Genomic DNA, 24100 nt, shown 5'->3' with positions numbered 1-24100 from the left:
AAATACAACACGAATAAATATAAATAACATTTAGGAATTATAACAGGACGGGAGTATATAAAAACCTTTATATTAACAAGCTCTAGCATTGCAAAGACTAACAAATAAATAACAACGAAGATAAAACAAATCAACAAACATTTAAAATCATCCAAGAAAATATATTTTGTAAAACAATTACGTAATTGGGAACGCATCACAGATACTAGACTAGCATTATTATGGTTTATTTTTAAACTGTATCGACGCAGTGTTTGCGTATTTTTGGCGCGTTTTCTAGTGGGATGGAATAAATGTAGGTAATTTTGTAAACATGTAATCTGCACTGTTTTTTATTATATGACTATGAGATATGTTAAATATTACTATGTTAGAATAACAATAAGTTATTTATATCAAATGTGAAATTGAGTTTTTATATAGTTTTAGTTTAATGATTTCAAATCTGTTTCTGATTGTGAATTTCGTTATGAGTATAGGTGGTAAGTGTGTCAGTCATGACTGTGAGCCTAACTAGTCTACGTAAGGCTATGATTATAGTTCTAAAGGTCCAAATAGATGTTTCGCTTGGCAGGAGTCGCTCTCGTCACCGAGGAACTGCGCGAACAATTCTTGGTATCTCGAGAGGGTCAGACCACCTTTCCTTCTGTCATCGTCCTAGAACAAAATACATAAAATGAAGTTTTTATTTGAAAACTGTTGACAGTGATAAATTACCATCTCTGACATATTTTATAACTTTTGCAAAGTCATTATTCAACAAGGCATTAATGAGTCTTGACTATGTATTATAAGATAACTACCGATATGATGTTTAACGAGCAGAAATCTTTTAAATCACTCGATTTCTAAATAACTGGCCCCAAAATACAGTATTCCTAGAAGACCGCATTTAGGCATGAACACATTAAACACGCTCATACATGGTCATGTTCCAAAAGCTAGTGGAAAATTGTTGCAAATAATTGACACATGGTTACGAATTACGATACCAGACTTCCGCCCGCAAGGCGACAACGGATTTGTAGCATTTGTAGCCCAGGAACATGGACCGTGCGCAATGTATTTACTAACCATGGACTAGTGCAATGGAGCGTGTTCATATATTTTGAAGCGTGGTTTATTCAACAGGACACACGACTCGTTAACAATGACCCCTCATACGTTTGGCAAGCATTCATTCCTGCCTACTTATTAAATACCCAGATAATTTATTACCCACAATATAAAATAAAGATCTTTATTTGTTACAAACAATTAACCAAAAAGTAAGAGCAAAATTCTCGTAGAATTTTCTCGGCGTGTCGTCACGAGACAGTAAATCTTCTTTCATCAGACACCTGTAGGCGCGGGAACATAAACAAACGTCCGCCTGCCAATTCTACTTATTTGATACGACAGAGTAATTGGATTGTAGCGTGTGAAGTGGTAACTAGGAAATGATCCTACGCGGCTGTGTTACCCCACTGGAGTCTTGCCAGGAAGAAAGCACACTCATATTGTCTTGTTGCATAATTTTATTTCTGGTTATTGCTTTTTATAACCCACAGATATTATATGTGGCATTTATTTCTGTAAACTGTCTTCTATAAATATAATTCCATGTTTCCTCACGCAAGACGGTTTCGCGGTAACTTTTGAATACAAAACATATTTTACGATGTGTTTATTGTTGGGAAGCTCCCATTCTGTGGAACGCTTACGAAATATTTGTTTTGAATAGTAGGATATTATAATGAAAAGTTAGGAAATATAACGTAAACAGTGTTGCGAATTTATAATAAGTTCCATTCATTAGATGGCTGTCGGAATTAATCACACGCGCGTGGAACCTACGTGTTTTGATGAGGACAGTTTAAATCTAGCTTGGAATATTATAGTAAATATGTTATTTCATATTTATATACTCCTCACATTAAATCCTCAGTATATGTATCAATCTATGTTACCGTTAATGTCGTTGAAACAAAACATTTAACACATAACTACAGATTACGAGAAAATCTCTTGAAAATTCCTGATTACATTTTAGGCCTTTTTGGCTGTTTGCCGCCAAGTAATAAAGATGATATCCAGTGAATATCAGGCATTGTTGAAAAGCAATTATTTAACTGTTTAAGTGTGTGCTAAGCTGTAATATCACATGTCAATGGCATCAAATACTCGGGAACAGTTTGCCAACACACATGGCTGCTAGGTAATAGGTATTTCTAGAACGGCGTGTATTAGTACATGATCTATATTCTGTTCATGATTGGCGTACATCTTGTGCGTTGGGCGTATGACTACATCTCACGAATTTATTCTCCCAAATATTAAGGAAGAAATAACAAACTTTTAACCAACATACTAAGACGTGATCAAATCAATTCCGTGAACAAGTGACTACGACAGTTTCGCGATTAAAATGCCTAGACTATTTTTTTCTCGTCGCTAATTGTTATCAAACGGGCGAGTAATAAATAGCTCGAGACACATTTAACTGCTCGTTAAATAAATCTGTAACAGGCTGACAGTTCAATTGTACGCCTGATTAAATTTAGAACTTTTACGATACGATAATAGAGTTCGAAGCGCTTCCGATTGTAACACGCAAATTGCTGCACGCGTGTAAAGTTATCAAGATGACAATAATTTTAATCCATTGACATTGAAATATGGATCATTATTTGAACAAATATTCGCACCTGTTCTGCACACTTGTATTGGTTACCTACTTATTGGGTAGGTAGGTACTTACGTTGAGGAGGGAGTTGAAGGCGTCGTCTATAACCTTGATCTCTTCGAGGACCATGCGCTGTACGCAGTCGTATCTGTACTCCTCCACGCCGATGACTCCGTCGCTGTTGATGTCAATCATCCTGAAGTTGGTCTCAATAAACGCCTTCATGGCCTGAGGAAAGTCCTCATATTTACGGCCCACACAGCTGTTCTTCACGGCCTGCTTGAACTCGTCAACCGTGATCGTACCGTCCTGAAAAAACTCATTATTGAGAACATGCCGCTGGTTATAGAAAAACAATTATACAAGCGGGAAGCGTGTGCGTGGCTTTGCGTGTGTGTTTAAAGTGAAAATTAGACGATTAATATCTGTATTATTTCTAGTGTCTACTGAATTACCAGAGAAATAATTAGTGAGATCTCACTAGTTACTTTTCTGCCTGTTAGTTCTGCTCTTGTATTTGTAAGTTGAATTAAATAATTAGGCTAACTACACTGGACAGTACAAATAGCAGGCTAATAGACAATGTTCTAGAACCTGAGAACTACGACCAGACATGGCTGGTGGCGGTGGCGTTGTGCTAAGTGCATGTGTAATGTATGCGGTTATTGTCAGTCACTGTTTTCTTTGCCATGACGGCCGAGAAAAATACATGGTCGCTTTTTCTCATGTTGGTTCGTTACCATCGATCATCTGAAAAATGGCAAGTTACAATTTTACGTTCTTTACTGAACGTAAGAACTTCAGTGCAGCTGCGTGAGGATCTAAACAAACGACTGGAGCTAAACACATAATTGAGCGGCGTGCACGACTACACAGAAGCGGACCATTTCAATGCATAGTGCGTAAGTTTATAAGAGCTACAGGAAAGACCAGCGTTAGGCTGCATCCACCGAAGCTTCGCTGACACCGCATAGTGTAATGTGTGGGGATAACCGACATAGTCTGGCACCTTGTCGAAGTCCGCGAGCTGTGCGATCTCCTCCCACAGGCTCAGCATCACGTGCTGGTACTTCTGCAGGCGAGCGGCGCTGCAGTCGCCCTTGCCCTCCAGCACGCACGTGCGCAGTGCCAGGCAGTGGAAGTCGTGGGCGTCCAAGAAGCCGTTGTTGTCAATATCTGCAACAGACACACGCTCACCACCTGTCTCTTCTATTGCTTTTAAATATATCCTTGTTTTTTACCTCTGACGTTGGTATTTTCATTTGACACTTTTTTCCTTGTTTTGAAGTTTGACGTGAACACTTGGTTTGTTACCAAGAGAGACATTGTCACAGCATGCATAGAAGATTTTTAGCTACATAAAATTGACTAGTGACTAATGTTGAACTATGAGACAGTGTAATAGCGGACTATTAATCATTGGCGTAAGTATCGCCTCGTCTATTAACAGTGCTAAGGGCATGCGTGTGGTTCATTAACATTGTTACAGAAACGTTGTCGATCTCCCAATAAGTGTCGCAACGGGTGAGCAAATGAGCGGCGGCTGCCCACTTGGCTGCCACTGCATGTAAACAATAGGCAACTATTAATTTAATAGAGCTGCTCATGCCAAAACCCGGGGATCCTTCATTTCGCAATCGTCCACGGTTTTTCAAACAACAATCGTATTATAATTGATGTTTAAGATTGAGTGCGCGAGTGTTCAACAGACAGTTTAAATTTATGCTCATCAATAAACAGGATTTGCCAATCATAAGAATAGATTCAATGTCAAAATAGTCGATGGAGACATCTAGGAAACACATGGCTGTCACGCACATTGTTCAACATCACTGTTGTCGTTAGGTCCTAAATACCGAGATATTTGAAGCTAAAACAGAACTAACTCATGATAGCACTAGAGTAGTCACATCGTCGACGGAATATCCCGAAGTTCTAATTTAGTATCATACACACGTGAAAGTTAATCCCTACTACCGGTTGACAATAAGGGCTTCTAAAAAAATCAATGTCAGCCATCGAAGATTCTTGTGTTTATTTATATCAATTAGTGGGTGCCTAGGACGCGATTACAATGTGGATACTGATGGCTCGTTAGCATCGCTTAACATAATTAATGGCTCCCTAGTTTGATGGCTAGCCCAAAAATATTTGTTATCGTGCTGTTAATCGAGTACCGATCGTTATTGGGAACAGGTGGGCGTTGAGAGATTGCTCAATGGGAGCAATAGCTGTCCTAGAGATACTAGTTTATCGTTTTCAGGGGTATAGTAAAGTAGTAATTGTGAAATCTTGGCAGGCTCGGGACAGTAACTCGAACACGTTCCGTAGTTTGGTGATTGATGAGCGCTCACGATTGGCTCCACAGAAATTCTGCACAGGTCAATGTCATGTTTTATCTATTTCGATCCACACAATTCTTTACACGATTTCTTTAATTAGAGAGTTGATCTAAATTAAAGTGGAGCGTAGGTGATCGTATATCTTGGGTATAAACTAGGAGCCATGCTGTGACTATTGTTATAGAAGTATCGATTTCAATGTCTCCATACTCTAAAGTAGATGATGGCCCTTTTAGTGGATAGGATAGGTTATGAAAGTAAGGGAATGTTGTGTTTATATAATGGTAATTATTTATGGTTATGACTGTTGATACCATGGCATGGTAATGACTACCAGACGGTAAACGAAATGACTATGGGGGCTGATGGAATGAGCGCCTGTATAAAATGAAGAGACAAATAGAAACATGCATTTCAATGTTTCAAAAGAACCTCAGTAATGAAGTTTTTAAAGGAAATCGTAGGCCTACAATAGCAGATTTTTAATAGATTTGGAAAAGACACAAGTAGGTATAATTATTTACAAATTATGAATACTTAATTAACTAAGAGATCAGGAACAATCCTAACTGGTTAGTTCAGTAAAAATATGCAGGCCAGGTTTTTTCGGAGTCTTGAAGACGGCAGAATTTGCTTTTGTAGTAAAACTCTATATTACATTTGAAAGACAAATAATAATAAAATTGTGTCAAACTTTCTATTTGACAAACTTTGTACTACCACAACAAACCTGAACAAAATATCGCAATAAATACAATTTTCCTGGCATACAGCATTTGATACGATTTGATGAAACGTAGAGTGAAATTTATTAAAGAAATAAGCTGACTTAATAGGTTTACAAACGGGAAGATTAGTTACACTGCGTCAGTTGAATCATCAAAGCGTTCCTGTACATTATGAATGAATCAGTGTCCAAAAGCTGTTATTTAGTATGTAAACTAGCATTGTGCAACTTCATCACGTCAACGGCGAGATATATGAATTTTTAAAATAAAAATATCGCGCTGGGTCAAGTCCAAAGAACAAGCAAACACTCAGTAATCCAATGTTTTGTAAAATTCTATTGTAACGCATTAAAGTTGTCATCGTAAATTGTGATTAACATGTTTATCAAGACGTGTCATTAAACTAGAAATTAAAAGTATGAGACTGCCGTTCCGAAGTGCTGAATGTTTTTTTATTAGGCTCTTCGGTGTCATTGATCCGAAGAACAAAAGACTGCACACGTCCCTTAGCTTTGCTTCTGGCCATAGGTTCTGAAGTAAACAATTTGGAGAGCTATATTTAAATAAGTCTAGAAATCAATTTAAATTGATTTTGAAACATTGTATCTTAGTTTCCAATTGATCAGCTGTCTACAAAATACGAACATAATACAGCATTACAAACAAACTGTACCCGCCTTGACTACCGCGCTCCAGGAAATACTAAACCGAATCCAGTTGAAAGTCTATTAAACTTACCGTAAAGGTATCTCACAACGAAGGCAACTCTATTATCCCAGGAATACGCCATTTTTGTTTGATGAACAGTTGCGTTACTGCAAAGTTGGTGGAGTGTTGTCTAGTCCGGGATGGTTACCGTCGGTTTGGCGTGCAAGTAGCGCGGCGGCGGTCGCGCAGCAACTGCCGGCCGCCGGCCGCGCCACTCCGCTCCGAATAAACCAACGAAATAAAACAATATTACAAGACGACCACGTCACCAGACGACACCCTAAATATCTGTACGCAACGCCGTGGTCAATCCGCTCACAGTTTGGCAGGGACTCTATAGAGCCCAGCTTACTACTGTGGCCTCATCACCGCAAGGTCGGTGGGTTGCATTACAACGCATCTAATTTAAACCGACTTTTCAGTCTACTTTCGATTAACAAGTAGTTAATCAATTCTTATACGTACTGAGGAGCACAGGTGAGTATTTAACCAGATAGATTAGACACTAGACCACTAGGTTACCTCTCAAATCGCGCTTTGGTAACTCATGAGTTTTAGTAGAACCGTAGGCCTGGTTCTGCTGCCGAACTTTCCACCTGAAATCTGGAGAATAGGTTCTATTGTAGGTTCTCATTTTTAATACCTGGGAATGTAATATCTACTTAGGTATTTTCTTAAATCTGTACCTTTAAGCTGATCCCTTTATCATGGGACTGTTGGAGAGAGGCTCACAAAAGCTACATTCTTGTTTCAAATGTTTCAACAAAGGCTCTACAAGTGAGACAGGTAAGAAGATGATCGGTAACAAAAACGCGTTGTAATCGTAAAGCTCCATACAGCTTAGTGTTTAAAATGGTAGACAGGTGGACTGCGAGACAAGGCATTGAGGAGCTGTTGGATACATTGAGTGCGATGGTAAATATGAACAGTCTGAACTGAATAGATAACTGGCTGCAAGGCCGCTCTGCTGCCTGATGGCCTCGATGTCATTCACTTTCTTCCGTATAATCTTGAGCATCTTTGATTTAATCTTTTCGCTCAATTTCTATATTTATATTACTATCTATTCATAGAATATTATAGTTCTAGACACCTTATGGTTAACCATAATTTATTGGTAACTGCGTTTAACGGAACGTTTTTATCTCGAAGTTCTAAGTTCTGACAGTAATGACATGAAAACCTGGAGCGCAACTGTCAATTTCAATAACTTCCATAAAGTTGATGAAATTATAAGCGTAGATAATACGCTATCTTCTTTTGCTTCGCGAGAATTCTGTATCGTTATCTCTTTTTATTGTTATTGTTATGTCGGATCACTTGCTGTACTGTTAAGTGTGTTATTGAACAAAAATATATTCAATTTTAAATTGAATATAATACATATCGAACCATTTTACACCATAAATTAATTCTTACGGTTGTTAACTTGAAGTATCTTCAATATGTTTCTCCATAAAAGAAGTAATTTTTCTTTGGTGATACTTGTTGTAATCGGTAAGATTTTGTTTTATTTACTAGTCTTTTATAATTCATTGTTTGTTTGTGTGTTGTTTTTACAAGAATCCTTCTTTTTGTATTAAAACTATCCCTCCCTTGATTTATTTATCATACAATAACACAGAACCATATTATATAGTGAAATAGGTACTTCTAAAAATTTTCAATAAACTGCACAAAATGTAATTTTGTGCAGTTTATTGAACTACATTTAAATTACTTATGTATTTAACCCTTTGACCGCCATGGTCAGCTATACTCGACAAATCAGAAAGTGCTCACAACGCTTTCGTCGGCAAATGTCGACAAAAATATAGAGTCGTGAGCACGTTCTGATTTGTCGAGCATAGCCGACCGTGGCGGTCAAAGGGTTAAATTCATTACCTTATGAATATTTAAAATGATTTAAAACATCCATTTCAAATTTCAATCATTTTGCAAACTTTGAATTTAACCTTGGAAAAACATCAAATAAACAATTTCTGCATGACCTGTATACATACATAAAATCACACCTTTTGCCTATAAGGGTGGGTAGAGGGCAAAAACCACCACCATAATTAACTTATTATCTGGTTTCAGGACTAGCAACAGTAACCACACAATTTGATATCCAAGAAGAATCAGAAACTGAAGGCAAAGGAGTTGTAGACGTGTCTAATGTGGATGAATCAGAATCATTACTTTCAAATGTCGCCTCCGATGTCAACAAGACGCTCACAAATCTCTACAACACGGTCACACTAGCCAATGTCACAGTAGAAAACACAACACAAACGACAAACGAAACAAGAAAACTAGTCAAATGTAAAGAAATAGTCTACGATCAAACTGAGGAACTTGAACCAACGGTTGAACTCATCAATCGCAGTTACTTAGATAAACTGTTGCAAATAAAACCAGATATCACTAGCCGAGACACAGAATCTGATTGTGTACTCGTTCTGTTTTATGCCAAAGCTTGCCCTTTCAGTGCACTTGCTGCACCACATTTCAATGCCCTTGCTCGCTCATATCCTAACATTAAAATGGTAGCATTAGATGCTCTTAAATTTAGTGGTACTAATACCCATAATGGTATTGTTGTACCTACTTTAAAAATGTTCCACAATGGACGGCCAGTTGGAAAATTCAATGGTACTGAATATAATATTCAGTCTTTTAGCAAGTTTGTACATGCTATAACTGGACAATACCCTCAGGGTCTTCTAGTCACGTCCAAGGACTTCCAAGGACCAGTCTCAAGTGTTGTGGAAAAAGACACTGATTACTTCCTCAAATTGTCATGGTTGTTCATTCCTGTTTGTGCTATCTATTACTTTATGCAGTCCAAATGGTGGAGGATGATTGTAGAAATGGTACAAAATAATTGGAGAGAATAAACCAACGAAATAAAACAATATTACAAGACGACCACGTCACCAGACGACACCCTAAATATCTGTACGCAACGCCGTGGTCAATCCGCTCACAGTTTGGCAGGGACTCTATAGAGCCCAGCTTACTACTGTGGCCTCATCACCGCAAGGTCGGTGGGTTGCATTACAACGCATCTAATTTAAACCGACTTTTCAGTCTACTTTCGATTAACAAGTAGTTAATCAATTCTAATACGTACTGAGGAGCACAGGTGAGTATTTAACCAGATAGATTAGACACTAGACAGAGGGTGGGTATTCCTAACAATGTCCGGTGGTTACCTCTCAAATCGCGCTTTGGTAACTCATGAGTTTTAGTAGAACCGTAGGCCTGGTTCTGCTGCCGAACTTTCCACCTGAAATCTAGAGAATAGGTACTATTGTAGGTTCTCATTTTTAATACCTGGGAATGATATATCTACTTGGGTATTTTCTTAAATCTGTACCTTTAAGCTGATCCCTTCATCATAGGACTGTTGGAGAGAGGCTCGAAAAAGCTACATTCTTGTTTCAAATGTTCTAACTAAGGCTCTACAAGTGAGACAGGTTAGAAGATGATCGGTAACAAAAACGCGTTGTAATCGTAAAGCTCCATACAGCTTAGTGTTTAAGATGGTAGACAGGTGGACTGCGAGACAAGGCATTGAGGAGCTGTTGGACACATTGAGTGCGATGGTAAATATGAACAGTCTGAACTGAATAGATAACTGGCTGCAAGGCCGCTCTGCTGCCTGATGGCCTCGATGTCATTCACTTTCTTCCGTATAATCTTGAGCGTCTTCGATTAAATCTTTCCGCTCAATTTCTATATTTATATTACTATCTATTCATAGAATATTATAGTTCTAGACACCTTATAGTTAGCCATAATTAATTGGTAACTGCGTTAAACGGAACGTTTTTATCTCGAAGTTCTAAGTTCTGACAGTAATGACATGAAAACCTGGAGCGCAACTGCCAATTTCAATAACTTCCATATAGTTGATGAAATTATAAGCATAGATAATACGCTATCTTCTTTTGCTTCGTGAGAATTCTGTATCGTTATCTCTTTTTATTGTTATTGTTATGTCGGATCACTTGCTGTACTGTTAAGTGTGATATTGAACAAAAATATATTCAATTTTAAATTGAATATAATACATATCGAACCATTTTACACCATAAATTAATTCTTACGGTTGTTAACTTGAAGTATCTTCAATATGTTTCTCCATAAAAGAAGTAATTTTTCTTTGGTGATACTTGTTGTAATCGGTAAGATTTTGTTTTATTTACTAGTCTTTTATAATTCATTGTTTGTTTGTGTGTTGTTTTTACAAGAATCCTTCTTTTTGTATTAAAACTATCCCTCCCTTGATTTATTTATCATACAATAACACAGAACCATATTATATAGTGAAATAGGTACTTCTAAAAATTTTCAGCTTCTCACTCTCTTTAAAATATAAATTTCTTCTACATTTTTTGGTGTTAAATAATTATAGAAGATCCCTAAGTGTTTGTAATGTCCAAATTTAATGTTCATCCTTAAGTAACATTCGTATAATACCAACTATAAGTAGGTACTGCATGCTTCACCAAAGATATCACCAAGTACATTTAAAAGTTTTGACTGAAATTCATTATTATATATATTTCTATGTATTAAATATACAATACCAGAAAAGTAAGGTATTTTGAATCAAAATGTAATTTTGTGCAGTTTATTGAACTACATTTAAATTACTTAAGTATTTAACCCTTTGACCGCCACGGTCAGCTATACTCGACAAATCAGAAAGTGCTCACAACGCTTTCGTCGGCAAATGTCGACAAAAATATAGAGTCGTGAGCACGTTCTGATTTGTCGAGCATAGCCGACTGTGGCGGTCAAAGGGTTAAATTCATTACCTTATGAATATTTAAAATGATTTAAAACATCCATTTCAAATTTCAATCATTTTGCAAACTTTGAATTTAACCTTGGAAAAACATCAAATAAACAATTTCTGCATGACCTGTATACATACATAAAATCACACCTTTTGCCTATAAGGGTGGGTAGAGAGCAAAAACCACCACCATAATTAACTTATTATCTGGTTTCAGGACTAGCAACAGTAACCACACAATTTGATATCCAAGAAGAATCAGAAACTGAAGCCAAAGGAGTTGTAGACGTGTCTAATGTGGATGAATCAGAATCATTACTTTCAAATGTCATCTCCGATGTCAACAAGACGCTCACAAATCTCTACAACACGGTCACACTAGCCAATGTCACAGTAGAAAACACAACACAATCAACAAACGAAACAAGAAAACTAGTCAAATGTAAAGAAATAGTCTACGATCAAACAGAGGAACTTGAACCAACGGTTGAACTCATCAATGGCAGTTACTTAGCTAAACTGTTGCAAATAAAACCAGATATCACTAGCCGAGACACAGAAGCTGATTGTGTACTCGTTCTGTTTTATGCCAAAGCTTGCCCTTTCAGTGCACTTGCTGCACCACATTTCAATGCCCTCGCTCGCTCATATCCTAACATTAAAATGGTAGCATTAGATGCTCTTAAATTTAGTGGTACTAATACCCATAATGGTATTGTTGTACCTACTTTAAAAATGTTCCACAATGGACGGCCAGTTGGAAAATTCAATGGTACTGAATATAATATTCAGTCTTTTAGCAAGTTTGTACATGCTATAACTGGACAATACCCTCAGGGTCTTCTAGTCACGTCCAAGGACTTCCAAGGACCAGTCTCAAGTGTTGTGGAAAAAGACACTGATTACTACCTCAAATTGTCATGGTTGTTCATTCCTGTTTGTGCTATCTATTACTTTATGCAGTCCAAATGGTGGAGGATGATTGTAGAAATGGTACAAAATAATTGGAGAGAATAAACCAACGAAATAAAACAATATTACAAGACGACCACGTCACCAGACGACACCCTAAATATCTGTACGCAACGCCGTGGTCAATCCGCTCACAGTTTGGCAGGGACTCTATAGAGCCCAGCTTACTACTGTGGCCTCATCACCGCAAGGTCGGTGGGTTGCATTACAACGCATCTAATTTAAACCGACTTTTCAGTCTACTTTCGATTAACAAGTAGTTAATCAATTCTAATACGTACTGAGGAGCACAGGTGAGTATTTAACCAGATAGATTAGACACTAGACAGAGGGTGGGTATTCCTAACAATGTCCGGTGGTTACCTCTCAAATCGTGCTTTGGTAACTCATGAGTTTTAGTAGAACGTAGGCCTGGTTCTGCTGCCGAAATTGCTCTTGAAATCTAGACAATATCATTGTAGGTTCTCATTTTTTTAACCTGGAAATGTAAAAACTACATAGGTATTTCCTTAAATCTAAACCTTTAATCCGTATTTCTTCATCATGGGACTGTTGGAGAGAGGCTTGAAAAAGCTACTTTCTTGTTTCAAATGTTCTAACTAAGGCTCTACAAGTGTGACAGGTAAGAAGATGATCGGTAACAAAAACGCATTGCAATCGTAAAGCTCCATACAGCTTAGTGTTTAAAACGGTAGACAGGTGGACTGCGAGACGAGACATTGAGGAGCTGTTGGATACATTGAGTGCGATGGTAAATATGAATAGTCTGAACTGAATAGATAATAACTGGCTGCAAGGCCGCTCTGCTGCCCGCTGTGATGGCCTCGATGTCATTCACTTTTTTCCGTATAATTTTGAGCGTCTTCGATTAAATCTTTCCGCTCAATTTCTATATTTATATTACTACTACCTATTCATAGGATATTACAGTTCTAGATATCTTATGGTTAACCAAAATTTATTGGTAACTGCATTTAACGGAACGTTTTTATCTCGAAGTTCTGACAGTAATGACATGAAAACCTGGAGCACAACTGTCAATTTCAATAACTTCCATAAAGTTGATGAAATTATAAGCGTAGATAATACGCTATCTTCTTTTGCTTCGTGAGAATTCTGTATCGTTATCTCTTTTTATTGTTATTGTTATGTCGGATCACTTGCTGTACTGTTAAGTGTGATATTGAACAAAAATATATTCAATTTTAAATTGAATATAATACATATCAAACCATTTTACGCCATTAATTGTTCCTTGCGGTGGTTAACTTGAAGCATCTTCGATATGTTTCTCCTTAAAAGAAGTAATTTTTATTTGGTGATACTTGTTGTAATCGGTAAGATTTTGTTTTATTTACCAGCCTTTTAGAATTCATTGTTTTTACGAGAATGATAAACCTGTCCTTCTTTTTGCATCTATCTATCCCTGCCGTGATTTCTTTGGTATACAATAACACAGAACCATATATTTTATTGTGAAATTCTCCAAATAATTATCAGCTTCTCACTCTCTTTACAATATAAATTTCTTTTACATTTTTTTGATGTTAAATAATTACAGAAGTTCTTTAGGTTTTTGTAATGTCCAAATTTGATGTTTATCCTTATGTAACATTCATATACCAATTAGTACTGAGTGCTTCATCAAAGACATGAGACCAAGAATCCAGAATTTGAAATGTTCTTGGTGTTTTTTATTTTTTTTGACACAAAAATATATTTTTATGTAATAAGTACGCAAATACCATTACAGAAAAGTAGGTTTTTGTATCAAAATTTATTTATGTGCAGTTTATTGAACTACATTTAAATAACTTAAGTATTTAAATTCAATACCCTATAAATATTTAAAATGGCTTAAAACAAAATTTAAATTAACCTTAATAAAACATCAAATAAACCACTTGTGTATGACCTATACATATAACACATACCTACATACCTACACAAAATCACACATTTTTCCTGTAGAGGACCAAAGAACATCATCTATCATATGACATATTATAAGTATATAATTATGTACATGTAATCTGATTTCAGGACTAGCAACAGTAACCACACAGTTTGATATCCAAGAAGAATCAGAAACAGAAGCTAAAGGAGTGGTAGACGTCTCAAATGTGGATGAATCAGAATCATTACTTTCAAATGTCGTCTCTGATGTCAACAAGACACTCACAAATCTCTACAACACAGTCACACTAGCCAATGTCACGGTGGAAAACACAACACAATCAACAAACGAAACAAGAAAACTAGTCAAATGTAAAGAAATAGTCTACGATCAAACAGAGGAACTTGAACCAACGGTTGAACTCATCAATGGCAGTTACTTAGCTAAACTGTTGCAAATAAAACCAGATATCACTAGCCGAGACACAGAAGCTGATTGTGTACTCGTTCTGTTTTATGCCAAAGCTTGCCCCTTCAGTGCACATGCTGCACCACATTTCAATGCCCTTGCTCGCTCATATCCAAATGTCAAAATGGTAGCATTAGATGCTCTTAAATTTAGTGGTACTAATACCCATTATGGTATTGTTGGTGTACCAACTTTAAAAATGTTCCACAATGGTCGGCCAGTTGGAAAATTCAATGGAACTGAATATAATATCCAGTCTTTTAGCAAGTTTGTGCATGCTATAACTGGACAATACCCTCAGGGTCTTCTAGTCACGTCCAAGGACTTCCAAGGACCAGTCTCAAGTGTTGTGGAAAAAGACACTGATTACTTCCTCATATTGTCATGGTTGTTCATTCTTGTTTGTGCTATCTATTACTTTATGCAGTCCAAATGGTGGAGGATGATTGTAGAAATGGTACAAAATAATTGGAGGGAATCAGAAGCTCAACATGAACATAATGACTAATTTATTGCTTTTATTTCTAAACGGGTGTTGAATAAAGTATGTAAATGAATTTCTGGACGATTTTTATTGACGCCTTATGTATATTATTTCTGAACGAATTATCATCTCTCACCTGTCATTACTGTCAATTACCATATGACTTGTTATCAAACTTGAAAACAAGCAGTTTTAGTAGATTATGGATAAAACTTACGCAATAGTAACATCTAACTTGAACTTTTGATAACATGGGCGCGCTCTCGTTCATCACATCTAGCAAAGGCAAGGTCATACTGGCGACAGTTGCTGCTCTTCACATGACTATATACTTAGCTAAACCTTCGTTTTTCAAGGGCGAGAGTACGACAAAAGCTGAAGTCACACCGCCTAAATACTTACCGGAGAATTAAGTAACCTTGCAGTCGATCACTAGCAAGAAAATCCGGAAATTAGTCTATTGATTCATGATTTATAAAAGAGTAGCGTCACTCGCGTCGTCTTTAGTTCGTTGCGAGACTGTTAGAACAATGAGCGGCTCCGGAAGACATCAGGTGTTTATCACCCGTTCTGATATGCCAGGGTGTGGCGTAGATCTACTGAAAAAGGAGTGAGTATACTGATTGTACTGTTTTAATTAATTTTTGTTTTGAAAACAAATAATTTTGAAGCGTTGTCGGCATATGCGTTTAATTCTGTAGGTTATACTAACATTGACGTGTATTGTATGTGTATGTTAAAAGCGTTATATTTAAGAACCTGCTGATAATATGTATCAACATACTAAGTAATTTGGTAAATATCTTATTTATATGTTGCCTATATTTGTGCAAGGCCTTTTTTCCAACTAAAAAGTACAATATTTATATGGTTTAAACAAATAAATACATTGGATGGACCCATAAACTTGTCATATTTATAAGTAGTGGGTTCTAAACCAAAAAGGTCCCTTATTACATTACATTCTAATGTAACTGCAGAATAAAAATACAATAGGTATGTACACACCTAAAGAAACTTTTTCACCACACTTATTTAATTATTCAAATTGATTGTTTGATTAAAATTCTTCCTTTTCCAGATGTGATGTGAAACTATGGCCTGAACCCTCACCGGTTCCAAGGTCAGAGTTCCTCAAACTAGTAGCAGGCACTAACGCCATCTATTGTGCACTATCTGACAAGATTGACAAGGAGTTGTTAGATGCTGCCGGGCCAGGGTTGAAGGTGGTGTCCACCATATCTGTGGGCTATGACCATATTGATGTGGCCGAGTGTAGGAAGAGGGGAGTCAGGATCGGGTATACTCCTGATGTGCTGACAGATGCCACTGCTGATTTAACTGTGAGTTTAGTCATCTATACTTATAATAAATAGCTGACCCGCGCAACTTCGCTTGCGTCACTTAAGAGAATAAGTCAAAAAATTTCCCCGTTTTTGTAACATTTTTCGTTGCTACTCCGCTCCTAATGACTGTAGCGTGATGTTATATAGCCTATAGCCTTCCTCGATAAATGGTCTATCTAACACTGAAAGAATTTTTCAAACCGGACCAGTAGTTCCTGAGATTAGCGCGTTCAAACAAACAAACAAACAAACAAACTCTTCAGCTTTATAATATTAGTATAGATCTGTAGAGAGGTCAATTCTGTACATTGAATATATTTATAAAAAAAACCAATGGGGGATGTTAATTAATTCATAAAATCACACCATTTTCCCATTGGGGAAGGCAGAGACCAACTTGCCACTTAGTACAAACATTACAAACTTTTCTTGCTTTGTTGACACCTTCCATACATGTCATTCATGACCACCAGTTTAGTTTAGTGTGAGATTAGTTAAGTCTTTCAACTTGTCATCTTTGCTAATAGGTACCTATAAAAATCTCATGTCTCATGTCATCAAATGTGTTTTTTTATTAATTAAGTACTTTACAGGAGATACAAGGATGAGCTTTCCTCAGAAATTGGCCATCAATTTTACCTTTTCTTTTTATTAAATTAGAAGTCGGTTTTGCATTAATTTCATAACTGCTTTACAGTTTGCAGCATATCGAAATAGCAATCAAAACTGCGTCATAGTAAAAAAAAAACACCTATAACCAGAGTGACTTTCGTAAAAAATACAAGTTATCTTGTAAATTGTTTTAGTAACTTTAGTTTTTTTGGTGGAGTTGATATTCATTAGTCATCACATAACTGATAAACTATTTAAATATAGTAACGATGTACCTACATACGAGGGAAAATAATCGCAAATAGAAATCAGTATAGGTCTTGGCTTTACTGGTGTAAATTTTTTATCATGAAACATTATTATTGATCAACGTTTTTAAGGCATATTCTTATTACGAAATTACAGTTGGCGCTCTTGCTGGCAACATCCCGTCGCCTCCCTGAAGCCATAGAGGAGGCGCGCACCGGTGGCTGGGTTTCTTGGGCACCAATGTGGATGACAGGACCTGGGCTCGGCGGTTCCACCGTCGGTGTCGTTGGCTTCGGACGTATCGGCATCGCAGTCGCAAAGCGCGTCAAAGCCTTTAACACTGCAAAGATCCTTTACTACAACCGCAGTGAAAAACCCGAGGCTAAAGAAATCGGTGCTGAAAAAGTCAGCTTTGATGAGTTATTGCAACGAAGCGACTTTGTCATCTGCTGTGCACCGCTTGTGCCCGAAACTAAGGAGATGTTCAACAAAACAGCCTTCGAGAAGATGAAGAACAATGCTATTTTCGTGAACACCAGTCGGGGTGGTACTGTCGACCAGAATGCTTTGATAGAAGCTCTCCAGAACAACACTATAAGAGCGGCTGGTTTAGATGTTACAACGCCGGAACCGCTACCTTTGGACAGTCCATTGTTCAAGCTAAAGAATTGCGTCATTCTACCTCATATAGGCAGCGCTTCGATTGAAGCTAGAAACACAATGAGTGAACTCACGGCACAGAATATATTAGGCGCCCTTAACGGGTCCAAAATGCCGGCCGAGCTTCAGTAAATATAGCCAATTTTAAAATGTACAAATATGCTTATTGATGTATGTATTAAGTGCTTTTATTGTGATTGAATAAAGTGATTTATTTTATTGTTAAAATGGTATTTGGCGACTCACACCAATAGATGGCGTTACTTGTTTGAATATAAGATTAGGCATAGACCTGTCATCTGCAAATCTCTCATTTCATAGCTCATTGATCATCATCCAATCAATCGGTATTTACTTATAAACATTGCGCGACTTCAATCATTGCCAGCCGTCAATTAACGGTTGTCATGAATGATTAGTTTCTTGCTACTGATTACTACTCGACCATTGATGAAAACATTTTTTTTGCAACTGTAATTAGATAAGTCTTAATTTGATATGACTACTATTAACTGTTTTCAGCTTTAACTAATAAAAATTAAGTTTCATATAATTATTTTAGAAACCTAGTCCTTCAGATATGGTGTCTCTATGGTAGATTTTGATGCTTTCTCAAACCAAGAGCCATGAATTGCATTTTGCGCAATGTTTGGCCATCGACTTATACACGGTAGCTCGGCAAGCCCACTTAAACGAGTTGAAGTAAGAAAATCATCTTAACAAGTGGGGCGAATAACTCGGCATGGTAAAGTGCACTTGCACAGTAAACAAAACAGCAGTGAAATTTTTTGTTCTACCTGTTATACGGCGAAATGGTCAGTCGGTGCGGAGCCGCGCTCGCGACCGGACGTGCGTAGCGCATGTCACGATTATTAACTACGAAATCAGTCACGGAACGTGTTGTGTTTGAATGCGTTTGGATGCACTGGAGTGAGGTAAGTTGTGGCTTAAAGAAAATGCCTCGTTTTTTCATTGGAATGCGGCTAAGCTAGTTAAAATCTCACTGAGAGTTTTTGAAATGCGTTTAATTCATTTTATTGCGTGAATATTGTAATGTTACATACTGATGGTCAGTTGTTCCTTATCAACTGTTTTATCGTATTTCCTACCAGCCACTGTGACCAAATGAAAGATTACATAAATATTTTATACAGTCGGATGCATGAAAAATTCAATGTAAGGATTTTATAAGGCTTTACGGCATTTGTAGAGCGATTTGATTGTCTATACTAATCCCCTGTTTGGTGCCACTTTCTGCATAAATATTTGCTATCCAAAGAAAGCTGGGTACCTAATATCAAGTTGTAAAGAAATAATATGTACGTCAGGCTGGCCCGGCCCCATGGAATTTAATAATGAGATTGTTATCAATCCAATGTACCCGGGTATACTAATATATGTAACACCTTCATTTTCAATGTAACTCTTTTTAAAAGAAATTACGTGCACTTCTTAGTGGCCGGGCCAGCCTGACGTTTTCAGCCCAGCCACCTTGTTTCCCACTAATCTACAAAAAATACTGGCAATATTGTGCTACAGATGAAATGTACCCTATAATTTATGCATATGTAACACAAAATCGAATCCTAAAATGCAATAGCATACGAAATATTAGCGGTTGCAGGTGGCCGGGCTGAAATTATTTCGTTAATATAAAACAGTAAAACTGCAACACCTACCAAAAACTAATACCAGTACATAATGAGATATAGAGATATAGAATACATGTAACGCTTTCATTTTAAATTATAATACATATTTAGAAAGAATAATCACTTGAAATTATATTTCAGCCCGGCCACCTAAAAGCGGTAATATTCCCTAAAATCTTATGCCAATTTGTACAGTAAAACCTGATACAGCTATGAAATGAAAGTTACATTCGTTTCGTTTTAGTCGTATACCTTTAAGCCTTCTGTTTGACTAGATTATCAAAATCTGAGAAACTTGCCGAAGAGTGACTATCATTTATTAACTAATTTCAGGACATTTGGTTTGTTGAGTGAAACAAAATTGGTAATTGTCATATTTTTTTAATAATCATTTTTGAAATTAGTTAGACAACATTTGTACTTATATTAATTAGGTACTATAACAATTGTTAATTATAAATAATGTAAAAAAAGGTTACACATTGATAATAACACAGTTATCAAAAAATTATAGTAATATCAATATTACCTTAACATCGAACATTCATTCATTCAGAATATTAGAAGATAATTTTTGGTTAAATACTTATTATACCTTGGTAAAAAATCACAGATTTTCATAATGATTTTTACATCAACTTTGAATTTAAAGTTTTGAAAACTTTCATTTAAAATTATGCTAATATAATTATTACAACAATTCTTAAATGAAGAGAGAACCATAGTTCTTTCAGTGGCAGCTAATGGAAATATAGCTATGTAGTATATATAATTTAACATAATATTAAAATCACAGCTAAAAATCAAAATGTTAACTTGTATAATTAAACGTATGCTAATATAATAATCATTGCTTGACTAATTCAAATTTAAATATATTGCTTATTAGAATCGTTAAAAACGTACTAATCACTTGATTATGTTATTTAATCAAGCTAAAATGTACGTCAAGGAATGTAAAAATGTAATAATAACCAAAAATTATCTTCTAATATTCTGAATGAATGAATGTTCGATGTTAAGGTAATATTGATATTACTATAATTTTTTGATAACTGTGTTATTATCAATGTGTAACCTTTTTTTACATTATTTATAATTAACAATTGTTATAGTACCTAATTAATATAAGTACAAATGTTGTCTAACTAATTTCAAAAATGATTATTAAAAAAATATGACAATTACCAATTTTGTTTCACTCAACAAACCAAATGTCCTGAAATTAGTTAATAAATGATAGTCACTCTTCGGCAAGTTTCTCAGATTTTGATAATCTAGTCAAACAGAAGGCTTAAAGGTATACGACTAAAACGAAACGAATGTAACTTTCATTTCATAGCTGTATCAGGTTTTACTGTACAAATTGGCATAAGATTTTAGGGAATATTACCGCTTTTAGGTGGCCGGGCTGAAATATAATTTCAAGTGATTATTCTTTCTAAATATGTATTATAATTTAAAATGAAAGCGTTACATGTATTCTATATCTCTATATCTCATTATGTACTGGTATTAGTTTTTGGTAGGTGTTGCAGTTTTACTGTTTTATATTAACGAAATAATTTCAGCCCGGCCACCTGCAACCGCTAATATTTCGTATGCTATTGCATTTTAGGATTCGATTTTGTGTTACATATGCATAAATTATAGGGTACATTTCATCTGTAGCACAATATTGCCAGTATTTTTTGTAGATTAGTGGGAAACAAGGTGGCTGGGCTGAAAACGTCAGGCTGGCCCGGCCACTAAGAAGTGCACGTAATTTCTTTTAAAAAGAGTTACATTGAAAATGAAGGTGTTACATATATTAGTATACCCGGGTACATTGGATTGATAACAATCTCATTATTAAATTCCATGGGGCCGGGCCAGCCTGACGTACATGAAATAATAAGGTAAATTTTTCAAAGTAGGTATATACAGCATCACCTGCCTAAAAACCATGAAGCCAGATCTATAGACGCCTGACGACAAAGTATTGCAATTCCCTTACAAACAAAAAAGTCCGAACCCACGATAATCAGTGATATCGCAGTGGTGTGACGGATCACTTTAACCACTGCACTTCACTATCATATTAATTATGTAACTTACGTAGTTCAAGGGACTTAATCTGGGACTATTCATTCTCTCGTTACAATACATTAAAAAATAATAAATAGTAGGTATTATCACGTATTGGCGTACGAGCATGGGAACTCGATGTCAAGATGGATTGATGATTTATCAATGATTAAACGAAGTATATTTTTGGGATTTATATCAAAACTTGGTGAATTTGAAGGATATTGTTAATTAAGGATGTTGCGTTGACCATTTCGAATAGGTACTAGACAGATAGAAAACATTTTATTTCAGGTTGTACTTTTTTGTTGTGGGTTGCAAATTATTATAGGTTCTGTTTTGTAGCCTAGTGTACTTGACTGCTGAATGTTAAACAGAAAACATTACTAGCCTTTTTAAAAATTCAGAATATTATTTTATATCATTGGACAACTCACACACGATCATTTGATTCCAAACTAAGCAGAGCTTGTACTATGGTAACCAAATAACTGATAAACATACTTTTAAATACATACCTATATTGATAAATTGACAACCGGGCTCAGAACAAATACTCATGCTCATCACACAAAGATTTCTACCGGGTGGGATTCGAACCCGCCACACGCGGCGTTAAAGTTATTGCGGCGAGGTGACCACGTTCATCACTGCGCCAAACGTGCATCAAAAATACTTTAGTATAGTGCATTTATTTGAATAAAGAGAAAATATCAGAGAAAGACGTAATAACTTTTGCCGTGTCGTTTAATAAAACTGTAAAAGTCATAAAAGTGATGGATAAATTCTAAGAGCTGATTTATCAGTAGGTAACTATATGAAGCGATGATTTATTGTGTAATGAAATGTGTGAAAACTAGATATTATATTTACTACAACATATATAGTATATGTATCAATGCGTGACCAATGCATTGTTACGGACGAACGAACACACAAGGATATAATATTACTTATACGTATGTCGTGAATTAAAGGATTTTATTACTAATGTATTGATTGATTTAATTATGCTACCATTGCGACGCGGACGGGAGGTCGTGGGTTCGATTTCTGTCTGGCCCTGGTTGTACTTTGTTTGTAAAAGTCCCCGTCTACACAAGAGCAATTTTTAGTGAGGGAGTTGTTTAAAAAAATAGTACACAAAACAGTAACGCGGATTATAATTAATTTAATCATGCAAAATAATCGTTTTTGATTCACACGAGTACCTAATACCTATATTACTATATGTAGAACACTATCAATAATGAGTGGGGCTGTTATATATTTTGATAAAATTAGTCTAGTTTACCTGTTGCGAAATGGAACCCATGCCATGGATGATTGTGATTGAGACAGGGTCAAAACCTGATGCGTGTCATGATATGATGAAATGTAGATGAATGATCATGAATGTCATTTAGGATTGCATCGAAAACTGATACCATTATGTGTTCAAACATGTAATTATAGCAGTGCAATTTATACCTAGTGTTATATTTCACACTTGCTAAAAAAAACTCAAAGGTAATTACTAATTACCTAGTAGTCTAGTCGACCAACAAACCTGCATTAAATGCGATATACATAACACTCACATTATAACTTGTACAAAAAATTAATTAAGGATCCAACTAATTAGCGAATTTAGTTAATTATCGACTTTCGTATGTGTAAAACGTTATTCACTTTCCGAGATTGCAGCCAGTCGGCGCGGGAATGCAAGCGGAATTCATTAAAAGTGTGATCAGACTTTCATCTTGTTAGCGTGGAATCTAATCGTAATAATAATAAAGTAAAGTAACGCACAAAAATCTTAGCGGTACAGCTCGGAAGCACTGAATAGTTTGATAAAAAAACTGCCGCGTTGACTTTCTACTGAGCAATTAGAAGATTGGCACACGAAACTGCAGTAGATGTATTTACCGGCGACAGTATGCCGCGCGGGAAACGCTCGACTTATATCCGCGCACTTCCACGCGCACACACACATCTTTACTAATATTATAAAGCTGAAGAGTTTGTTTGTTTGAACGCGCTAATCTCGGGAACTACTGGACCGATTTAAAAAATTCTTTCAGTCTTAGATAGCCCATTTATCGAGGAAGGCTATAGGCTATATATCATCACGCTACGACCAATAGGAGCAGAGTAACAGTAAAAAAAGTAACAAAAACGGGGAAAATTATGACGCATTCTCTCTTATGTCACGCAAGCGAAGTTGCGCGGGTCAGCTAGTTTTTGATATGATTAAACGATTAATATCGCCGCTGTTTTATTGACAGGAATTTAGTTGGATTTAAATATATAAAGTCGCAATAAAACACATATCTATGTCTGTTACAGGTAGAACTAGTCAGTTCTATCTCTAGGAAAAGGCAAAACTTGTAACAACTGTAGTTTGCTTTTGTATAGAAGTATATTTGTGATTTAAAAGTACTGTTCCTTCCTATAATATTCATGTGCCTATAAGAAA

At 36.1% G+C, this 24100-nt stretch overlaps 4 protein-coding genes across 8 annotated transcripts in view; 3 read left to right on the top strand and 1 right to left on the bottom strand.

The window, feature by feature from the left end:
* Positions 1-422: 422 nt before the first annotated feature.
* On the bottom strand, positions 423-6692 carry Scp1 (Sarcoplasmic calcium-binding protein 1). 2 transcript variants are annotated; one of them, XM_076123995.1, is made up of 4 exons: positions 6474-6692; positions 3663-3841; positions 2741-2974; positions 423-657 (listed from the first exon to the last, which is right to left on the bottom strand). In XM_076123995.1, exons 1-4 carry the CDS (start codon positions 6523-6525, stop codon positions 535-537), a joined length of 588 nt encoding a protein of 195 aa, XP_075980110.1. In that variant the 5' UTR covers positions 6526-6692; the 3' UTR covers positions 423-534. The 2 variants fall into 2 exon arrangements, with proteins under 2 accessions (XP_075980110.1, XP_075980111.1); XM_076123996.1 differs by having other exon boundaries at positions 3675-3841; positions 6474-6688.
* An 865-nt stretch (positions 6693-7557) lies between these two features.
* bug (thioredoxin domain-containing protein bug) lies at positions 7558-15129 on the top strand. Of its 4 annotated transcripts, none has more exons than XR_012959814.1 (3): positions 7558-7940; positions 8526-10036; positions 11453-11574. XR_012959814.1 is itself a non-coding variant. In XM_076123940.1 (2 exons), exons 1-2 carry the CDS (start codon positions 13493-13495, stop codon positions 15078-15080), a joined length of 882 nt encoding a protein of 293 aa, XP_075980055.1. In that variant the 5' UTR covers positions 12520-13492; the 3' UTR covers positions 15081-15129. The 4 variants fall into 4 exon arrangements, 1 of the variants encoding a protein (XP_075980055.1); XR_012959815.1 differs by having other exon boundaries at positions 8526-9573; positions 11453-11538; XR_012959813.1 differs by lacking the exons at positions 7558-7940; positions 8526-10036 and adding exons at positions 10058-10618; positions 14251-14387 and having other exon boundaries at positions 11453-12500.
* A 143-nt stretch (positions 15130-15272) lies between these two features.
* LOC142979156 (glyoxylate reductase/hydroxypyruvate reductase) lies at positions 15273-18151 on the top strand. The gene is made up of 3 exons (XM_076123938.1): positions 15273-15666; positions 16138-16399; positions 17420-18151. The coding sequence occupies exons 1-3, from the start codon at positions 15524-15526 to the stop codon at positions 18053-18055; spliced, it is 1041 nt and encodes a 346-aa protein (XP_075980053.1). The 5' UTR covers positions 15273-15523; the 3' UTR covers positions 18056-18151.
* A 566-nt stretch (positions 18152-18717) lies between these two features.
* Positions 18718-24100, top strand: part of LOC142979336 (SH2 domain-containing protein 4B-like) — a 76071-nt gene continuing 70688 nt past the window's right edge. The window contains exon 1 of the mRNA XM_076124195.1: positions 18718-18858. The gene's annotated coding sequence lies outside the window, so the exon portion shown is untranslated. The remainder of the gene's footprint in view (positions 18859-24100) is intronic.

The sequence above is a fragment of the Anticarsia gemmatalis genome, chromosome 16, assembly GCF_050436995.1.
Source record: "Anticarsia gemmatalis isolate Benzon Research Colony breed Stoneville strain chromosome 16, ilAntGemm2 primary, whole genome shotgun sequence".
In the NCBI taxonomy this organism is placed as follows: domain Eukaryota; kingdom Metazoa; phylum Arthropoda; class Insecta; order Lepidoptera; family Erebidae; genus Anticarsia; species Anticarsia gemmatalis.
The sequence above is the reverse complement of the archived record's forward strand: the minus strand, read 5'-3'. Positions and strand labels throughout refer to the sequence as shown.

Excerpts from the sequence above, each read along its gene's own strand:
- Scp1 (XM_076123995.1), bottom strand. The coding sequence starts at position 6,525 with ATGGCGTATTCCTGGGATAATAGAGTTGCCTTCGTTGTGAGATACCTT. Across the intron at positions 3,842-6,473 it reads CGTTGTGAGATACCTTTACG|ATATTGACAACAACGGCTTC; the intron begins GTAAGTTTAATA and ends TGTCTGTTGCAG. Across the intron at positions 2,975-3,662 it reads TCGACAAGGTGCCAGACTAT|GACGGTACGATCACGGTTGA; the intron begins GTCGGTTATCCC and ends GAGTTTTTTCAG.
- bug (XM_076123940.1), top strand. The coding sequence starts at position 13,493 with ATGTTTCTCCTTAAAAGAAGTAATTTTTATTTGGTGATACTTGTTGTA. Across the intron at positions 13,545-14,250 it reads GGTGATACTTGTTGTAATCG|GACTAGCAACAGTAACCACA; the intron begins GTAAGATTTTGT and ends ATCTGATTTCAG.
- LOC142979156 (XM_076123938.1), top strand. The coding sequence starts at position 15,524 with ATGATTTATAAAAGAGTAGCGTCACTCGCGTCGTCTTTAGTTCGTTGC. Across the intron at positions 15,667-16,137 it reads GTAGATCTACTGAAAAAGGA|ATGTGATGTGAAACTATGGC; the intron begins GTGAGTATACTG and ends TTCCTTTTCCAG. Across the intron at positions 16,400-17,419 it reads ATGCCACTGCTGATTTAACT|TTGGCGCTCTTGCTGGCAAC; the intron begins GTGAGTTTAGTC and ends ACGAAATTACAG.